General features: G+C 40.1%; 1 protein-coding gene across 1 annotated transcript; it reads right to left on the bottom strand.

Annotated features, from left to right (window-relative positions):
- Nucleotides 1–13217: 13217 nt before the first annotated feature.
- On the bottom strand, nt 13218–16954 carry LOC122331467. The gene is made up of 4 exons (XM_043228916.1): nt 16379–16954; nt 15596–15764; nt 14624–14755; nt 13218–13308 (listed from the first exon to the last, which is right to left on the bottom strand). Exons 1-4 carry the CDS (start codon nt 16752–16754, stop codon nt 13218–13220), a joined length of 768 nt encoding a protein of 255 aa, XP_043084851.1. The 5' UTR covers nt 16755–16954.
- Nucleotides 16955–17158: the final 204 nt, after the last annotated feature.

Below are 17158 nucleotides of genomic sequence, written 5' to 3'. Positions count from 1 at the left end.
TGATAGTGGTCATTGCTACAGAGAGTAGATTCAGTATTTTGGATCTCACATTATTTAAAATTCTGATAAACTCAAAGGATTCATGATAAAATTTAATAAGATTCTAAAATAACCCATCCTCAACAGTAATGACAACTATTAGAATGTGGAGCCAATTAACATTTAAAAACGTTTTGGCACTTTTTGTTCCTTGAAAAACAAACTTTTTTTTTTTAATACATTCAAATAAAAGTACTGGTTTCTACTTTGCCGTACTTCAACTGTAGTAGTGCATCAAGGTGCACGCTGAATAAACATGCATGAATTGAACAGTTGTTTCCCACATGTAATTCAGTACAAAAAACTTTGGCTAGGCAATATGTCAATGCTGTGAAATGTATATTAACAATCAGTGTATTAACTCTGAGGTAGAAGAGAGGCAAACAGTGTCACATCTTAAATCTGAGGTAGAAGAAGCAAATGATTGCACTTTTAAAGAGGGGAAAAAACAAAAACATCCTCAATACTCAAACAAACAATCCAAACTCAACAAATAATCAATTCTGAATGATTCACTAATTGAACAAATCATTCTTCAGCGTCAGTAGGCGCCCTTTTAGTGGTTTGTTGTCCTCAAGACACACCACAACTTTTTGGATAAATGTGAATGTAAGTTCGAGATTCTTTGGGTACTGTAGGTCTAGTGCATAGATGTATCAAAAGCAGAAGAAATGAAGTCGGCCAGGTTTGTAGGACCACTCACAAGTATTTCATCCTCCACGACAATACAGATGCTCTCAGGGCTGAAGAGGAGCGCATCAGTAGTGTCATCCGTGGCGACAGTCAGGAGAGCCACGGAGTGTCAGTGAGGTCTGGACCATCTGCTGACTGTAAGACACAAATAATACAAGAATGATTTCAGCCCCTCAAGGAAACAAATCATGCTAATGATGTCCAGACATTACTGTCACTTAACAATTTGACATTCTAATGTTGGCTCCTAACTTTGGTTTTTATTTTACATATTAAACAAAGTAAAAAGTTTATACAGTAGATGTTTTAACTTGTAGTAGCTTTTACCACCAGCACATGCTGTTTAACACATCTGTGTCCTAACATCCTGCTGAGTAGATGAACATGAAATGGTGCTCACCTCCACCATGTCTGACAGGTGGTCCCAGACTGAAAAAGTTTTTACTTTACAGGGTAAGTCAACTCAAAATTTAGGGTTATGCTCAGAGTTTGTTTGAACCTACATTCTGGAATAGCCCTCTGGAATGAATAACTTCCCTTATCTCAGGGTTCACTCTGAGTTTTCACATAACCTTTCTGGAATGCCCCTTGTTCCCCTAGAGTTCTTTGAGTGATGTCATATGTTTTAAGCTGACTGAATAGCTAAGCAAAGGGGATCGATAGTGAGGCAGTACACTTACATTACATGTCCTGAAAAACTTGGAGGCATCTTCACGCGAGGTACACAGGAAGTGCGTGAAGGACTAGGGCCCGTCTCATATTTACATCACGTTCTTCCTAGATGGACAGAAAAATATGCATTACAATAGTAATTACACAAATGCAGAGCAAACACATAAAAAAATCTAGTGTTAAGTGTAAAGCTCCATATTCTGATGGTAGATTCAGTATTTTGGGTCACCATTTCTTCAGTAAAACATTTTTTCAAATTAATAACTTTCTATTGTAAATACTTAACTCACAAAGGAAAAAAACAAAATAGGAAAATCAAATTTTATGAAAACAGTAGTCATTTAGACTGTTGTCAAATTGAAGCTGATAAAGTATCTTTTTAAGTGAAGGGGCGGGTGCCTCGGCTCCAGTTTGCTCCTAAAATTGCTCCTTTTTTGTGGTGTTATGAAATTAATAATTAATGAACAGATGAGTATTAAACCATTCATGGCATAATTGTTTGGTATTAAATCCTAGCAGAATGATTCCATTTGTAAATGCCGAAAGATCTTATCAAATGTGTAGGAACATTGGCTCAGTCCGCGTAAGACCAAAACATTGCGGCCTTGAGGTGTGTGTGTGTGTGTGTGTGTGTGTGTAATATTACAGGTCAAGTCAAGGAATGGGCTGAAAAACCATGGATGGGCATGCAGAAAAAATGACCTATGACATGTTTTGTGTATTTTTAGTATGACATGTCACATCTGATAATCTATAGAACCACATGTTTTACAACGTATATTCTAAAACTGTTCTGGACACTTTGTTCTTCTACAGAGATTGTCTTATATATAACCAATCACATGCAGATGTTTCAGCTACTAATGACACTAGATTTCTCTGTTAGCATAAATACTACTGCATTCTGAATGTAAAAGCAGGTCGGCCTGTGGAACTCTTTGAGAGTGCTGAAACAGATTTCTGCTGGCAAAACTACAAACTATGATTCTCAATAGAATTTTCTTCTATTAATGAAGTCCTGACTCCTTGTCTTCTTTGATCTAACTGGTCTATGGCTCTTTTACTCTAAATCTCCTACATAAGGTACCTCTTTCTGATAGAATACATCTTGTCCAAGACATTTATCTCTTCATGCCATAATCACTTAACCTCGGGGCACAGTTGAGGCAATTCACTATGGCTTCTTACAGTTGTCTGCAAACAATCTGTTAATAATCTGTTTCTGAATCATGCAAAGGTTAAAAATTCACCTGAAGGTCATATATCCTCGTGAGGCTTGGCTAGCTCCTCCGCTATCTTGCCAGTCTTGGTGGCCTTGTCTCTGAACAAGGTGATGAGTTTAGGCGTGTGTCTGTTGAGCTCCTTGTAGGAATTGAGTGCATGAGTTAGCGTTGTTGATTCAGTGGAACTCTACAAACACCTGTGCGTGGACAGAATTACACAGAAATGTACAAAGATGAATTAGGAACACAAATGTGAATGTATTTTAAGAGGTTTTTAGTTGGCAGGTAGCAAAACCAAGGGAAATTTCATTAGGGATGAGTCAGAACAAAGTCAAAATAGAAAGTTACTTGGAAAAAATCAATTATGTTCAAAGTGGGCATTTTTTTGTACCTGTGACTCAATAAGTAGGGCTGATTATCTGCCCACGACATCTCTCACTCGTGGGAGCAACAAGAGCTCAAGCGATTTCTTGCCGACGTAGGGCATAGGATGTGTTCATGAGCTTGCCTATGACTAATTGGTTTCTCTCAGTCTTTTCGACTTCAAGGATGATTTCTTCTCTCTCATTGCTTCCAGAGTGGCTGGAGTTTGATCCTTGGTAGGTTAATGATGTAGTTGACCTCAGCTTTTCGAGCTTTCTTTGTTTTGATGGGGGTGATCACTGTCTGAGTTGTTTGTTGTTTCATGTCTGAGACATGGATGAGCTGTAATCAAAGCTTTAGCAGCCATTGCCAATTCCTTTTCATGTGGGTATGGTTTAAAACCGCAGATTGTTTCTGCCATTTTTTTTAAGGATTTCACTCTTATGTGACCTCTTCAACTTCAGCAATTTTCCTGATTCTTCATAAACACTATTTCCTTCTTCTAGTATATGCTCCATTTCTGCTAACCAAAACCAGGTACAACAAAGTGATCAGGCCAAAATCACCAAATCATACCAAATCAGGGCTGATGATAAGACGGCGCTTAAGAAAACGAGGGCAATAAGACTAATGAAAAAAACGGAGGTGGTGGTGATTTGAAGCGGGGTGATAAAAGTTCGCATTGCAAACAAATTAGTTTTTCTCAATTGCTTAAACACATTTCTTGAAACTATGCCTCGTATTCTCAAAACAGTAAACACAAATCCATAACGTCTCACCCAATTTCCCAAACATCCTATTTTCAGGTCAAAATGAAGCTCTACACTCAAAACCATTCACTCTTGCTGAAAAATCAAAATTTGCCTTCAGACGTCACACACAAGGCCTCAAAAACACTCACACTACAACATAGTCTTACACACTGGTGCAATAAATTAAAAACAATATTTCCAAAACTGGCAAGTTATGTTGCTTGTGGTTCTTCCCCTCAAAAACATTTTCACATGATGAACAAAAAAGACGCAACCAATGTACACTGGCAAATTTTTATTCATGTACTATACAGTACAACACATACACAAAATTATTCCACCTCAGCATCCTGTCTTTGGTCTGGGTCAGGCCAGAGAATCTCATCTACGTCACAGGCTATATTGGCCTAGCCAGGCAGCGAGGTAAAATCCTCTTGCATGCCTGATCCACCTGGCATGCATCTACTGTTATGTCTAGGCAGGCTTCTTCCATGGCCTGGAGGAGGTGAACACGGACATAAGGCTCTGTCATACACTTTTCCACCGCCATGCCGAAAAAAACTCCTCTATCGGGTTTAGAAAGGGAGAGTATGCAGGCAGAAAGATGTTAGAAAACCTTGGGTTATTGGTAAACCAGTCACAAACCAGAACAGCATGATGGAAGCTGACATTATCCCCAAACAACAACGTAGTGAGGCTGCTCTGGCTGTGCTGGTTCCCTGTAGTCCAGCTGGAACATATGCTCTCTTAGACCATCAAAGGAAAGCAAGGAGGAGCATAGTATTATAGGGTCCTAGAATGGCATGGCGGTGGAGTACCCCTCATTGGCTGATGGCTGCGCACATAGTGACATTCCCTCCACGCTGACCAGGGACATTTACAATAGCCCGATGACCAATTCTGTTCCTCCCTCTTCTCCTCCTTTTGGTCAGGTTAAAACCTGCCTCCTCCACAAAAGATAATTTCATGGGGAACAGGCCGTCCTTCAATCTCAAACATTCTCTGCAAAACACAAAACACAGTAGAGTAAATCACTACCCTGAACCACAGTTCAAGAGGGCACAAATGGCAGCATAAACTGCTATGCTGTGATGGAACACAATACTTCATACAAAATCAAAACTCATACCTGAACATATTCCACTCGTTGGTTTTTCACTCTGTCAGAGTTTAGTTCGAAAGGGGCCGCAGTACACACTGTTTCATCCGGAATTGGTTCTTTCGGAGGATGCGATCAATTGTGGAGAGGCTGATGGCATTTATCCCTCGAAAATGATGATCATCCTCAATCACTCTCCTTTGAATCTCTACTTGCGGATTACATTGTTGGCAATTACCATGTTCACAGCTCCCTCTCTTGCTCCTCTGACAAAAGCCTTAGCCTGCCTCCACCAGGTGGTCGTCTCTGTGTCCTGCAAAAATAGAAGCACTTATTACTGTAACTGTCCCACATCCTTTTACAGGAAAAAAATGAAACATACAGAAACTCTATGCAAGGCAATTTGATGCATTTCTTTATTACAGTAGCATAGTACAACAGTGTATGTGTTGTCACAGCATGAGTTCAGCACTCAAAAGTTACTGTACAGAGCAGTCTTACTGCAACAACATCTACCTGTTTTCCTCCCTGAAGGTTCTGATGATGGAGGCAACAGTGAAGCGACTCAAATTTGGCTGTACTCGTTGCCCAGCCTCCCTCATAGTCATACCATGGACAAGAACATGGTCAACTATAGTGGCTCGAATTTCATCCGAGACTGCTTGTCTCCTTGCCCTTGCTCTTCCCCTTCCTTGTTGTCGTCGTTGTCCTCCTCCTCCTCCTCCTCCACCTTCACCACGTCCTCCTCCTCTCCCTCCTCCTTCACCACGTTCTCTACCTCTACCTCTACTTCTTCCTCCTCTTCCTCCACTCTGGTGTCCCTGACCTCTTCCCTTACGTCTCTTTGGATCCATTGTTTCAAACCTGAATAAGTTGACTTTGGCCCTTTTATCTATCCATCGAGAGGTTCTGATTGGTGTGTGATAAATTTTGACTCCTAGTGTTTCCACTTGGTTAACATTATTGAATGCTAGTGCTTTCTAAATGACCACATGGTGTAAGCACTGAGAAATGTAAAGGATTTGTGTGTAGAGTTTTGCAGTAACAGTTCACCAAATATAACTCATGTGTCAAAGCAGGGAATAGTGTTTATAGTTTAGGAAATGGGTGTGCTTTTTCAAAAATGGCGTTATAGTTTTGAAATTTTAGTTCAAAAGACTGGTTATAGTGTTTTAGCAATTGAGAAAAACTGTAAAACAAATTAAAGCGTAATGCAAATCCACAGGGCCTGTCCAAAATATCCCGCATCAAGGCAAAATCAAGATGGCTGACTCAGCTTTCCTGAAAGAGTGCTCACCATGACCACACATCCCACAGAACTCGATCATACGCGCCAATCCGGTGGCTAAGGCTGTTCTACCCCACTGGCACTGTTAATGCATGCTTAGTGGCCTGGTTCCGTATGGCAATCACTGCAATATACAAAATACACCAATCGGGTGTGTTACAGAGATTTTGTGTTAGATGATTGATTTTGTTGTTGAAGGCAGAGAGTCCGGATTTTAAATGTAGATATGGTCAAGTAGTGTGTGCTTTTCGTTGTCAATGTTGTAATTGGTTGCGTGTATCCTAAAGCTTCAAGCAACTCCAAAATAGGTTTTCTTCCAGCTTGTAGAAGATCCTCATTGAAGCCTCCACAGATGATGATGAGATCATTGTGTGCAAGATCCATATAATCCAGCATACTCTTTAGGTTGGTAAAGAAATCTCCAACATTGTATTGTGGTCTATACACAACTACAATTGCTGCTTTTATTGGAGAATCTATTTTAGTTAAAACTCCAGATCAGTCAAATGTTGTATACATTGCCTGGACTGCATTGGAATGTGCTCCTTGCAATATATTGAGACTCCACCTCCATTTTTTCCTTCTGATTTCCTGATGTGTTGAGTAGGAGACGTGTCTGTTCCGTGTAAACAAGCTGTATCCTTCCAATTGGAGATCTGATCCGGTCAGATGCGTTTCCGTAAGACAAAGAACATCCGCCAGTTGCAGCTCATGATGGCATCTGATATCCTCAATGTGAGATGCCAGTCCTTCCATGTTGTGATGTACGATGGTAAGTGTATGTTCCCTTACATGCTGTAGAAGCGGCATGATGTCTTCAACTCTTGCTCTTCTCATGCTTTGCAAAGAGGCTGTGATTTCTGGATCCACAAATATCTTCTCGTCGATATCCATAATGTGTGTAATCCATGCAGAGAGTTTTTCTGCTAAGGGCAACATAGGCCATTCCGGCTCAAAAATCTTCAAAGCATGTAGATTGCATTGTCATGCCTTGAACTTTGTGAGCTGTGCAGGCATAAGCTAGCTTGATGGGAAACTGTCGACCAACCATTCTCTTCAGATCTGTCAATGTAAACTAGGACGTTGTCTTCAACTCAATCCCAATGCTGATCAGAAACATACGCAAAAAGGTGCGAGGTGAAGTCCTAACATTTTTACTGTGGTGATTTGTTTTGGCAGTGATGTTTGCAATCATGCCAAAACATCCACTGACAATTCAGTGACAGGTTTGTTTATTCTCTTCATCCTTCCTGTTTTGGGTTTTCCTGTAGTCTTTGGCATCAGTTATGATGTCAGTGAAAAGAGCTCGTCTGCGGTCTCCGTATTGTGCTTTTGAATTTCTTTGTTGGTGGCAACTATGTGCAGAGCATCACACAGGCAGGCTTCTTCACAGCCTGGCATAATAATAAAGCTCTATCATCTTCCCTGAGAGCTTCAGACTCCTGCTTCACCCGTAGTCTGTTCAATAGCTGAGTGAAAGCAAGGTCTTCTTTCTGGCGCATGATCTCTGTGAGGGTGACAATTTGAAAATGATGTATATGAAGAGGACGTGCTGGACTTCTGGAAGGACAGAGCGGTTTGGCTTTACTTAGTGGAGGAGTTGATAGAAATCCCCTACTACAAGGCAAGAGAGAGATCAAGGCAAGATTTCTTGTTGCCTTTGATATGCTGAAATCTCCAGTTTACGCAAGTAAACAGTTTCTTGGAAATCACGGAGACTTCATCGATGATAAGAATCTCCACAGTGCGTAATCCTGCTCTCACTTCATCTAGGGCATTCCCAAGTTCTTGATAAGGCGGCTTCAGACTCCTTGGCAGTTTTAAAAGGGAATGCAACATTTTACCAGAGATGCTGAATGCTGCCGTTCCAGTAAACGCAGACAACAGCCCCATTGGCACTGAGAGATCCCCTTCTTCCTGGAGTCGAGGGAGTTGTCGCAGTATCTTGGTTGCTTCTGAGTGTATGCATTTGATGACATGGGATTTCCCACATCCAGCACTGCCTGACAAAAACTAAAAAACTGCTTTGGATTATGAACCCAAACACACACTCCTGACACCACTGTTGAACAGTGTAAAATGGCTGCCTGCGTCTTATTTAAACTCCTAAACATCTTCCTCACAAATTTGGCAGACATTGGAGGTGCCTCTATCTGTGGTGCGACTTGTTAGTGTGTTACACTCCAGGCGTTTAGCATCGATTTCAGGTGCAAAAGCACCCCAAGCATTCTCACCTGGTCCTTCCTGCTACTGCCGTTCAAATGCTTCATCCAATTTTTTTGCTGTGCTTTTCGAACTTTGTCTCTTGTGCTTTAATTATGCCACAGACAGGCATCAGGAGACCAGGATGTGCGGGAGTTCCACATGCACTTTTGTAAAACTCCTGATATGTCGGATAATGCTGAGGTTTCAGTTGCATGTTGACACGATGTGGCACGTAAAGTTTTACCAAAGTTCCATAACTTTTCTGGTTGCTTCTCCTTGAAAAAAGCGAGCATACCTTATAATTGCAGTCTTATCAGCAGTTCTCTTCTGAATAAATTCCATATTATTGAGGGTGGTGGACATTCTTTCCTTTTAGTTTGCCGACCATACACAACACAGTATTTTGACACAAAGTCTGCAAGGCACATCATCTCAAACTCAGTTTTTAGGCCTTGCTCTGTATTTATCTATCATACCTGACATCCAGACATCCTCTGAATCAGGATTTTTGTTGTGTAGGACACTAAGAGGCAAACCCGTCTTCAGGGCATCCTCATCCATGGGTATAAGCGCAATGTTCTGTGAACACCTTTTTCAGTGGTAGCTGAAATGTTCGTGCCAGACTCCTGAGCGCACACTTGCCTGGGTTTGGAGTAGGCCTGCATGATGTGCTTCACTTCATCCTCTTTGTTTACATTTGTTTGATGAACACTCTTGATGGTCTTCAGAAATCACTCATTTCGTGTTCTGGCTTGTAAATGTAGGAAAGCATATACATGATGCAGCTGAAAGAGTCGAGAACAAACTGAAAGTCCATGTTGGCATTCCATGCCCTCAGCAAATCTGGGTTGTATCCATTCACACTAGCCTCCTTTGGATCACGCTTCAGCAAAATCACGTTTGAAGTGGATAGTGCCTTAGCGTGTTTATAGTAATCTTCATCAGAAAGATTACATTGACAGCTTCTCAGATTTGCTGATCAAAGGAGGCCTGAGGATCATTTAACAAATCACACAATGGCTTGAGTTTTGTTCTGGCTTCGCTCGTTGCTTTTTGAACCGCATCCTGTCTTGCCTTCTTTTGGCCTTCCTTGTTTTGTTGTTCTTGTTGGTCTTCATTTTGATCTTGGACCGGTCGTGGATGGGTGTGATTTGTGGTGCGTGACATGGGTAGTTTAGGAATCCATATCTGCGCAACACATTTCCTTTTTGCAAGATTTGAAGTGATTCCTGCTGTGAAGTTGAACTTCGTGACAATTTTATGAAGCTCTGGATCGGTGCTAGACACCTCTTGGTCAGACTGATTTTCAATTCGGGGCCCCCTTACCCAGGCAAGCAGATGAATGTGTGGGCTTCTTCTGGCTTGAAACTCGACTCGATAAAAAATAATCCTTGACTTCCCCAATGGGTTGAGCAGGTGATAAAAAGCAGATGAGCCATTAACGCATCAACTCGTTTCTCAAACATCCGCATGACAGTGCCAGGGCTACTTCGAAGGATTTCACATTTTGTCGTCCACTCATGAAGTCAACCTCTTCACCTTGCTGAGCCTTGATTGCCGTTAGAGCCGTGGCCATTGCATTTCGGCTGCACTGAATGTGCAAAAAGTAGGTGTCCCCAACTCTCTGATCATGGCCTATAGATCTCTCAACGTTTTCTCCCAATAAGATGGAGTGCCTCTCAAGGGTTGCATAAACCTTGTGGCGTTATGGCTTGGGACCAGTCTTTCGACCTCAAGATCATCCTGAAGAAGCTTGTTGGGGATTCTATATCCACCTTTTGTAACAGGTTTGCCTTTTCGCAACTGGATATGGTGTTTCTAGCCATGTGCGTCTCAGTGACAAACTGCAAAGAAGAGATAACTCTGGTCTTTTGGCAAAATGGGTATCCACATGAGAACAATCTAGCATTAAAGTACATGCTTGGTGATAATGCAACTTCTCATGCCTTATCAGTTGTGTTCTTTCCAGTGGAAAAACTGTACAGGGAAAACCATGGCTTCCAGTTTTGGAACCTTAACCTCCAACCTCCAACTGGCTTTTCCCTTGAGCAGGTGCGAGGCTGAAGATTCCTCGCTGTACGATAGTAAGTCCTGTCCAATGTCAAGTGGCTACATGCACGTGTCAGAGTGAGCCCAGGCCCAGAGTTCATCCTTTTCTTCTGTGCTAACATCGAGTTAAAGACAACGTCCTAGTTTACATTGACAGATCTGAAGAGAATGGTTGGTCGACAGTTTCCCATCAAGCTAGCTTATGCCTAGAAACATCGACTTCCTGTTTCTCCTCTGTGTCATCCCTCTGATCATCACAGAAAAATTCAAATGTGGCAGCATTTATCAAGATGCCCTTGTATTCTGAATGCATCACTTTCAGTTTTTCTAACGCCACTAGCACTGTGCATATTCACTGTGTGGAAGTGTTGGTATCCTCCTGAACATGATGTGCCATTTCAGCTTCACCTAAAGTAGCTGGGACTCACTATTAGGCCTTGGCAGACAGTTGAATGTGTTCTCCACCTTAGAGGGCACACACATAATAGCACCACGCACTGATCATTGCTGTCCTTTGGGCAACTATTTTTGCAAATGGTACAATTTCGGCGATTTAAGCTGTCCTTCAAGTACATTCAATTCAAGCAGTTCTGCAGGGATGGGAGGCAATTCAAGTTTGTTTGCCACTGCAATAGAGGGCATGGATCCTCGCTTCAGATGACTGTCACATGTGTGGCAGATCCATTCTTGTCTTATTACAGCCCCTTGCTTAACTGGGAAATATGTTCATGTTTGTGACAGTGCCAATTCAGTTTCTTGTACAGATCTAGCAGAGATATAAACATATTTTTGACACATTGTGTTCTGTTGCACATCTTGACTTGATTTGGAAAAAGAGCCCTGTGACAGACAGTACAGATGTTAGATGAACCAAGCAGAATTTGACACACCGAAATGCAGATATGGCCTTTGCATCAAGCTATTGGGGACAGGCTGGTTTGTTGCATCAGAATTGGGTGTATCCTTGCTGAAACAAATGTATGGCCTGTATTTTCGTTTGATCGTTAATCAACATCTCAACGTGTGTAGTATGTGGAACCCAGCATCAGTGAGACACTTCCGTTTCTTCTGGAGAGTGCAGAGGAGAATGTGATGTGATCTAAACTCTGAATCACTTGCATATCGCCTGGCCATGTAGTCCTTTTTTGCTCTGGATAGTAGCATAGATAGTGTGGTACCTCCTTTCCATGTAGTGCTTCATCTTCTTCTGGAAAAGGTCATCTGTCTTGTACCTCCTAACCAAGAAGTGCTTCTTTTTGTTTTTCTACACTTCTTGGCGACTTCTTTCTTTCTTCATTTGAAACAGACAACTGGTGTTAACCGGTGGCCTCTTTCTCATATTCTTATTTTTTGTTTTCAGATGTCAAAATATAGAGTATCCTTAGGTCCTGCACGCTGTTCAGCAATTTTACGCATTTCTTTTCTTCTTCTCTGCTTCCTTGTTTTGATGACATTTATGACACTTTGATTTTTGTCTTCTGTAAAAAAAGATTTTCAGTGATTTATCACCAACATTTCTTTGTGGTTCAGGCAGAGATGAAGTTACTTGTGAGAGTGACTCACAAGCTGCAGGTGACTTTCGCAGTGTCGCTTCACAGTACAGATGGACAAGGACCCAAAGCATACTGAAAAAGCAACCAAAGAGTTTTTGAAGGGAAAGAAGTGGAATGTTATGCAATGGCATAACAATCAATCACCTGAAAGTCAATCACCTAATCTGAATCCGATTGAGCATGCATTTCATTTGAAGACAAAACTGTCTTCAGTTCCTGCTTGTTCTTGGGGCACTTTCCTTTCAGTTGCAGTAGAGACCAGCAATGAACCCCAGCATCTGGTGATGTTCCAGACTTGAAGCTGTAATTGACTGCAAATGATTTGCAACCAAATATTAAAAAGTTTGATTTGATTAAATATATTCTGACCCATTACTTTTGGTCCCTTAACAAGTGGGAGGCACAAATGCAAACTGTTGTAATTCCTACACCGTTCTCCTGTAAATACCCTCAAAGCTGACAGTATGTGGTAAAGATTGTTAAATTTAGTTTGTTTCATATCAAATCCATTGTGGTGGTGTATAGAGCCAAAAATGTTAAAATTGTATCGATGTCCCAATTTTTATGGACCTGACTGTAAGCTGCATCATACATAGTCATAGGTCAGCCAAGAAGTCAGAATTCTGCATTCTCTCAGAAATTAATAAACATCAGTTTTTTTTAAAACTAAATATTTTTGTTACAAAAACCCATCAATATTCTTTAGAGGACACGTGATAAACCCCTGAAGGCGTATATGTTAGTTTTGTTGCATTACTTGTGGATATCTGATTTACGTAATTTCAAAATAATGGGAACTATTCAAAAGCATTACTAAGCTTGGAAGAGCCATGATGGCTTCAGGGTGAGAAAAATATGGTATAATTTTCATTTTTGGGTAAACTATTCCTTTAAAGGTGAGCTTTTTTTTTTTTTGTCTCTAGTGGTTTTCACCCTTCAATTCTTAAAGGACATCTTCAAAGCGAGAACAACAAGTATCAAGCAGGTATCCACAATATACAAAGGGGGTTTTAAATAGCTCGAGGCACCGCAGTAGCACTCTTGCATTGACTTGGTAAACAAGCCCTGTCCTGAAGTTTGGCCCCTGCTTATACAGGCCAAACTCTACCCCTTTTTTGGGTAGTACCATTTGCAGGTACATTTACGGGAACACAAATACCACCTCTATTTGGCACTCAGTATCCACCATTGAGTTCAATCATACATAAAATTGACATACAATCCTTTAACACTTAACACATGTATTATATCATTTCCACACGTAAATACACAAACACCTAATCATAGGTTGCGCAGGAAGGCCGTGACGTCATAATTGGCCACCACTCGTGCGCTCTGTTTGGTCACGCTAGATTTTCCGCCAGAAGACTGACTACACCCACACAGACAAACATCACAGGGACAAAACAGGACAAGTGCTGTGTAAAATGTATGCAATGGACATTTTCCCATTTTAGCACTTCCCCGTTGTTCATTATCAGTATCATGTGTGTACCCGCTACCCTGATAGCGGCAACAGAAGGGAGGATGCGGTGAGTGGATGAGGTAAAGAGTGTATGTGCAAGTTTTATCCTCAACATCAGCTTCTACATCTATATGTATGTTATCTGAATGGATCCTCAAAAGCATTTTGAAACAGAATCTGACCACTTATCAGACTCTGTGACTGACACTGGCAGTCAATAAATAGTTAAAAGTCATTAGTTGTGTTTGGTGATCTTTAGGTTTATAGCTATAAAACATTACAACAACATTAATTGTAATATTTGTGGCACTGTAATTCCAAACAATTGCAGTGTCACATGACAATGTTCTCTTTCCATAAAGCAACCTTCATCTGTTAAGCCTGAAGTTTTTGTAACAGAGCCCTCCCTTGATATGATAAATAAGAATAATAAAGAAATACCATTTCTGTAAACATCCCGCCATGTATTTCTCTGTTCCAAAAACCCCCCGTTACAGTGGCAGTGCTGAGGAAGTTTTGGAATGCCTTCATCCTCCCATTGACCTTTTTTTCCAATTACATCGTTACTCTGGCCCAAGATGAAAATGTCACTCACCCTCATGTCGTTCCGTTCAATAAACACAAATTAAGATATATTTGATGCATTCTCAGAGATCTATAGATACATTTGCTGCACTACAAACCTGCAAGAGTTTTCAGAAATTGTTATTACTGCGCCAAGGTTTGAAATGTTGCAAAGTGCTTTTTTGTCACCATGCTACCTTGTGTAACTAGTCATGTAACCATCTCTAAAGGGGAAAACGTGGAATTGTTTGGTAGTTTCTAAATTCTCCTATTTGCATCCTAAGGAACGAAGAGCTAAGCACTTCTAAGCACATTAAGCATTAGCCTAAGTATTTTTAATGAAGACTGGCAGGCATTTCAAACAACATTACAGTTTTTTCTGTTCTTGTGTTTTATCAGAAGTATACAATGGCTTAAGATCAGTCTTAAAATCAGCATCAGACTACGCATTTAAAATTTAGATTCAGAGTTTAAAACATTTCTGTTACCTAACTGCCACTTCAAACTGAGCTTGGGAATATATAAAGGTTGTCGAATATTTACAATAATAACTACTAAAGCAGAACAAAGCACAACACAAGTGCTTAGAGAGTATACATTTCAACGTTTAACAAAAGTTTAAACATGGAAACCGTTTCCGTTGCAGGCCACCTTTTACGGTCTCTCTCGCCACTCGTGATCAGAAAGGTCAGAGATTAAGGTGAAGACTCTTGGGTTCACTGGGAGTCGTTTTTTGTTGTTCTTTTCCACAACCTTTGTGCCCTTTTCAGGATTGATGATGAAGAAGCACCTTTAAAAGAAAAAAAAACAACAACACTGAAAACCTCTGCAAATGTAGCCACATATACAAAATCTCACAAAAATACACCCCTCACATTTCAACAATCATTTTGATATATATTCTTAAGGGAAAATACTATAGAAATGAAATATGGATATATTTTAGAGTAGTCAATAAGTTTATCTTAAGACGTACCAAAGAAGAATTTCTAGTATATTAAGTACAAAATTAGTGCATGAAAATAGAGCACATTGAGCACTTGAAGTACATTGTGGAAGTGTAGTTGTTTCCCACCAAGCCAGTTTGTGACCCCAGAGTATATATTTCCTCTCTAAAAATAACTTAACATACAGCCATAAGTGTCAAAATAGCTTGCAACAGAAGTGAGTACACCTAATGTTAAAACAGATGTATGTCATTTAATCATGCATTGCCATATATCCTATTCATCACATTCATGTTAGTATGAGATAATTGTACACATACCAAATTTGAACATCTCTAATACAATATACACAAATTTGTATGGTCCTGTCAAGCAGACAAAAACATTAACATGATGAATAGGACATGTGGCAATGCATGGTTAAATGACATTCATCTGTAAGTTGTACTCACTTTTGTTGCCAGCTATTTTGACAATAATGACCGTATGTTAAGTTATTTTTAGAGAAGAGGAAATCTATACTTCTCTACAAGTAACATATTGACTACTTTACAATATATCCATATTTCATTTCTGTAGTATTGTCCCTTAAGAAGATGTACTAAAATGATTTCTGAAATGTAAGGGGTGTACACACTTTTGAGGGATATTGTAAACCTCGCCTTCTAGGTGTCTTTACATACCTTTGCAAAAATTCAAGCACTGATGCCAGTTCAGTAGGGTAGTGTATATTGAAACAGTAATAACTGCCGAACATTAGGCAAACGGCAGCGATGAATGTAGTGATGTCATCATTCACAATCTTGCGGTCCACACTGAGCATAAATCGAACAGCAGCATAGCAGGAGGGTCCTGTGGATACATTTCAATACAATAAAGTTATGTGCATGTAGCAAGGTATGTGTATTTACATATTTGACTCATTTGATCATAAAAATTGCAGTTTATTTAGTCCTGCCCTGAAAAACTATTTCACATAATATATTTTACACGTTCTACAACACAGATTACTGACTCCTTTTACTAAGGTAACCTAGTTTGAAAGTTTAGATACCCCAAATGGTTAATAATTAAAAAGTATAAGGTCATTCACAACTATTACTTTAAGGCCAAATATGCAGAACATGTCAAAAGCAAATGATGTGCAAGTTTTATGTCTAATATTAAACAAGACTTGTGAAAAACTACCACAAAACACAGAAACGCTCATGATTTAGGTAAAATCATACAGTATTAAGCATCTAGGGTATCTAAACTTTTGAACTGAATTATTTTGTAAACTGAGTTACTAGTCTGTGTTGTGAAATATATGTAAAACCATCTATTATGTGGTGCAGTTTGATCTGGGCAATCCTAATTAAACATATACTGTTTATATATGTAAAATATATAAACTTAAGATAAACTTAAATTTAATCATTAAAGCTTTGAGGGTGCTACTGTATAAGAAGAAAACTTAAACTTACCACACACAATAATGCAAGGCGTCGGAGGCAGGTTGTCCAACTCTACATCCTTTGCAAGGCTTGTCTCTTCTACATAATGAAGAAGGAGCTCTTCTTTCTCATCAAAATAGGAGAGAAGTAGAAGAATCATGTCTTTCACATCCTCTGAGCAACCATTCGTCTGTCCTCTCAAAACTTCAAGTTTTGTGACAGCCTGTAAGACACGCTTGTTCCTGGTTGCACAAACATTCCTCATAAAGTTCAACAGCCTGTTTCCTTTTCTGTCAATGCTGTTCAGGAAGGTCTCTTTAAGTGGTATCCCTGTGAGGTCTTTAAAGTGCACTTCCATTCCACTTTCCTGAAACAAAAATGGCCACTCCTCAGTGAGAGTTTTCATGTCTGTTCCATTGTTGATATCTTTTCGTTGACTGTAGTAGTAGACTTCATGAGAACCTTCACTTCCTCTTCATTACAGTCAGTTGTTTGTGACAGACTCCTCATTTTCTCTTTTTCAACAGCTGACTCTCAGCAGTTTCACTGAGGGGCATAAATCTAACTTCCCAATTAATGCAGCCGTATGTATCTTGGACTGCAGCTCTTTTTCAGGTGTGACTTCCTCAGTGTCACATTCGTCTGTATCATGAATGCGCTTTTTTATTTTTGGTGTGCTGGTCCTTCTTGCATTTTCGACCCTGGCTTGAAATTGTTTGACCAAGGAGTAGTATCCAGGACCAATCACACTCTCTTCAATCACATCTTGTAAAGACTTTGGATATTTGGCAACAATCCTTTTGGCGACCT

Source organism: Puntigrus tetrazona, unplaced genomic scaffold (assembly GCF_018831695.1).
Source record: "Puntigrus tetrazona isolate hp1 unplaced genomic scaffold, ASM1883169v1 S000000001, whole genome shotgun sequence".
In the NCBI taxonomy this organism is placed as follows: Eukaryota; Metazoa; Chordata; class Actinopteri; order Cypriniformes; family Cyprinidae; genus Puntigrus; species Puntigrus tetrazona.
The sequence above is the reverse complement of the archived record's forward strand: the minus strand, read 5'-3'. Positions and strand labels throughout refer to the sequence as shown.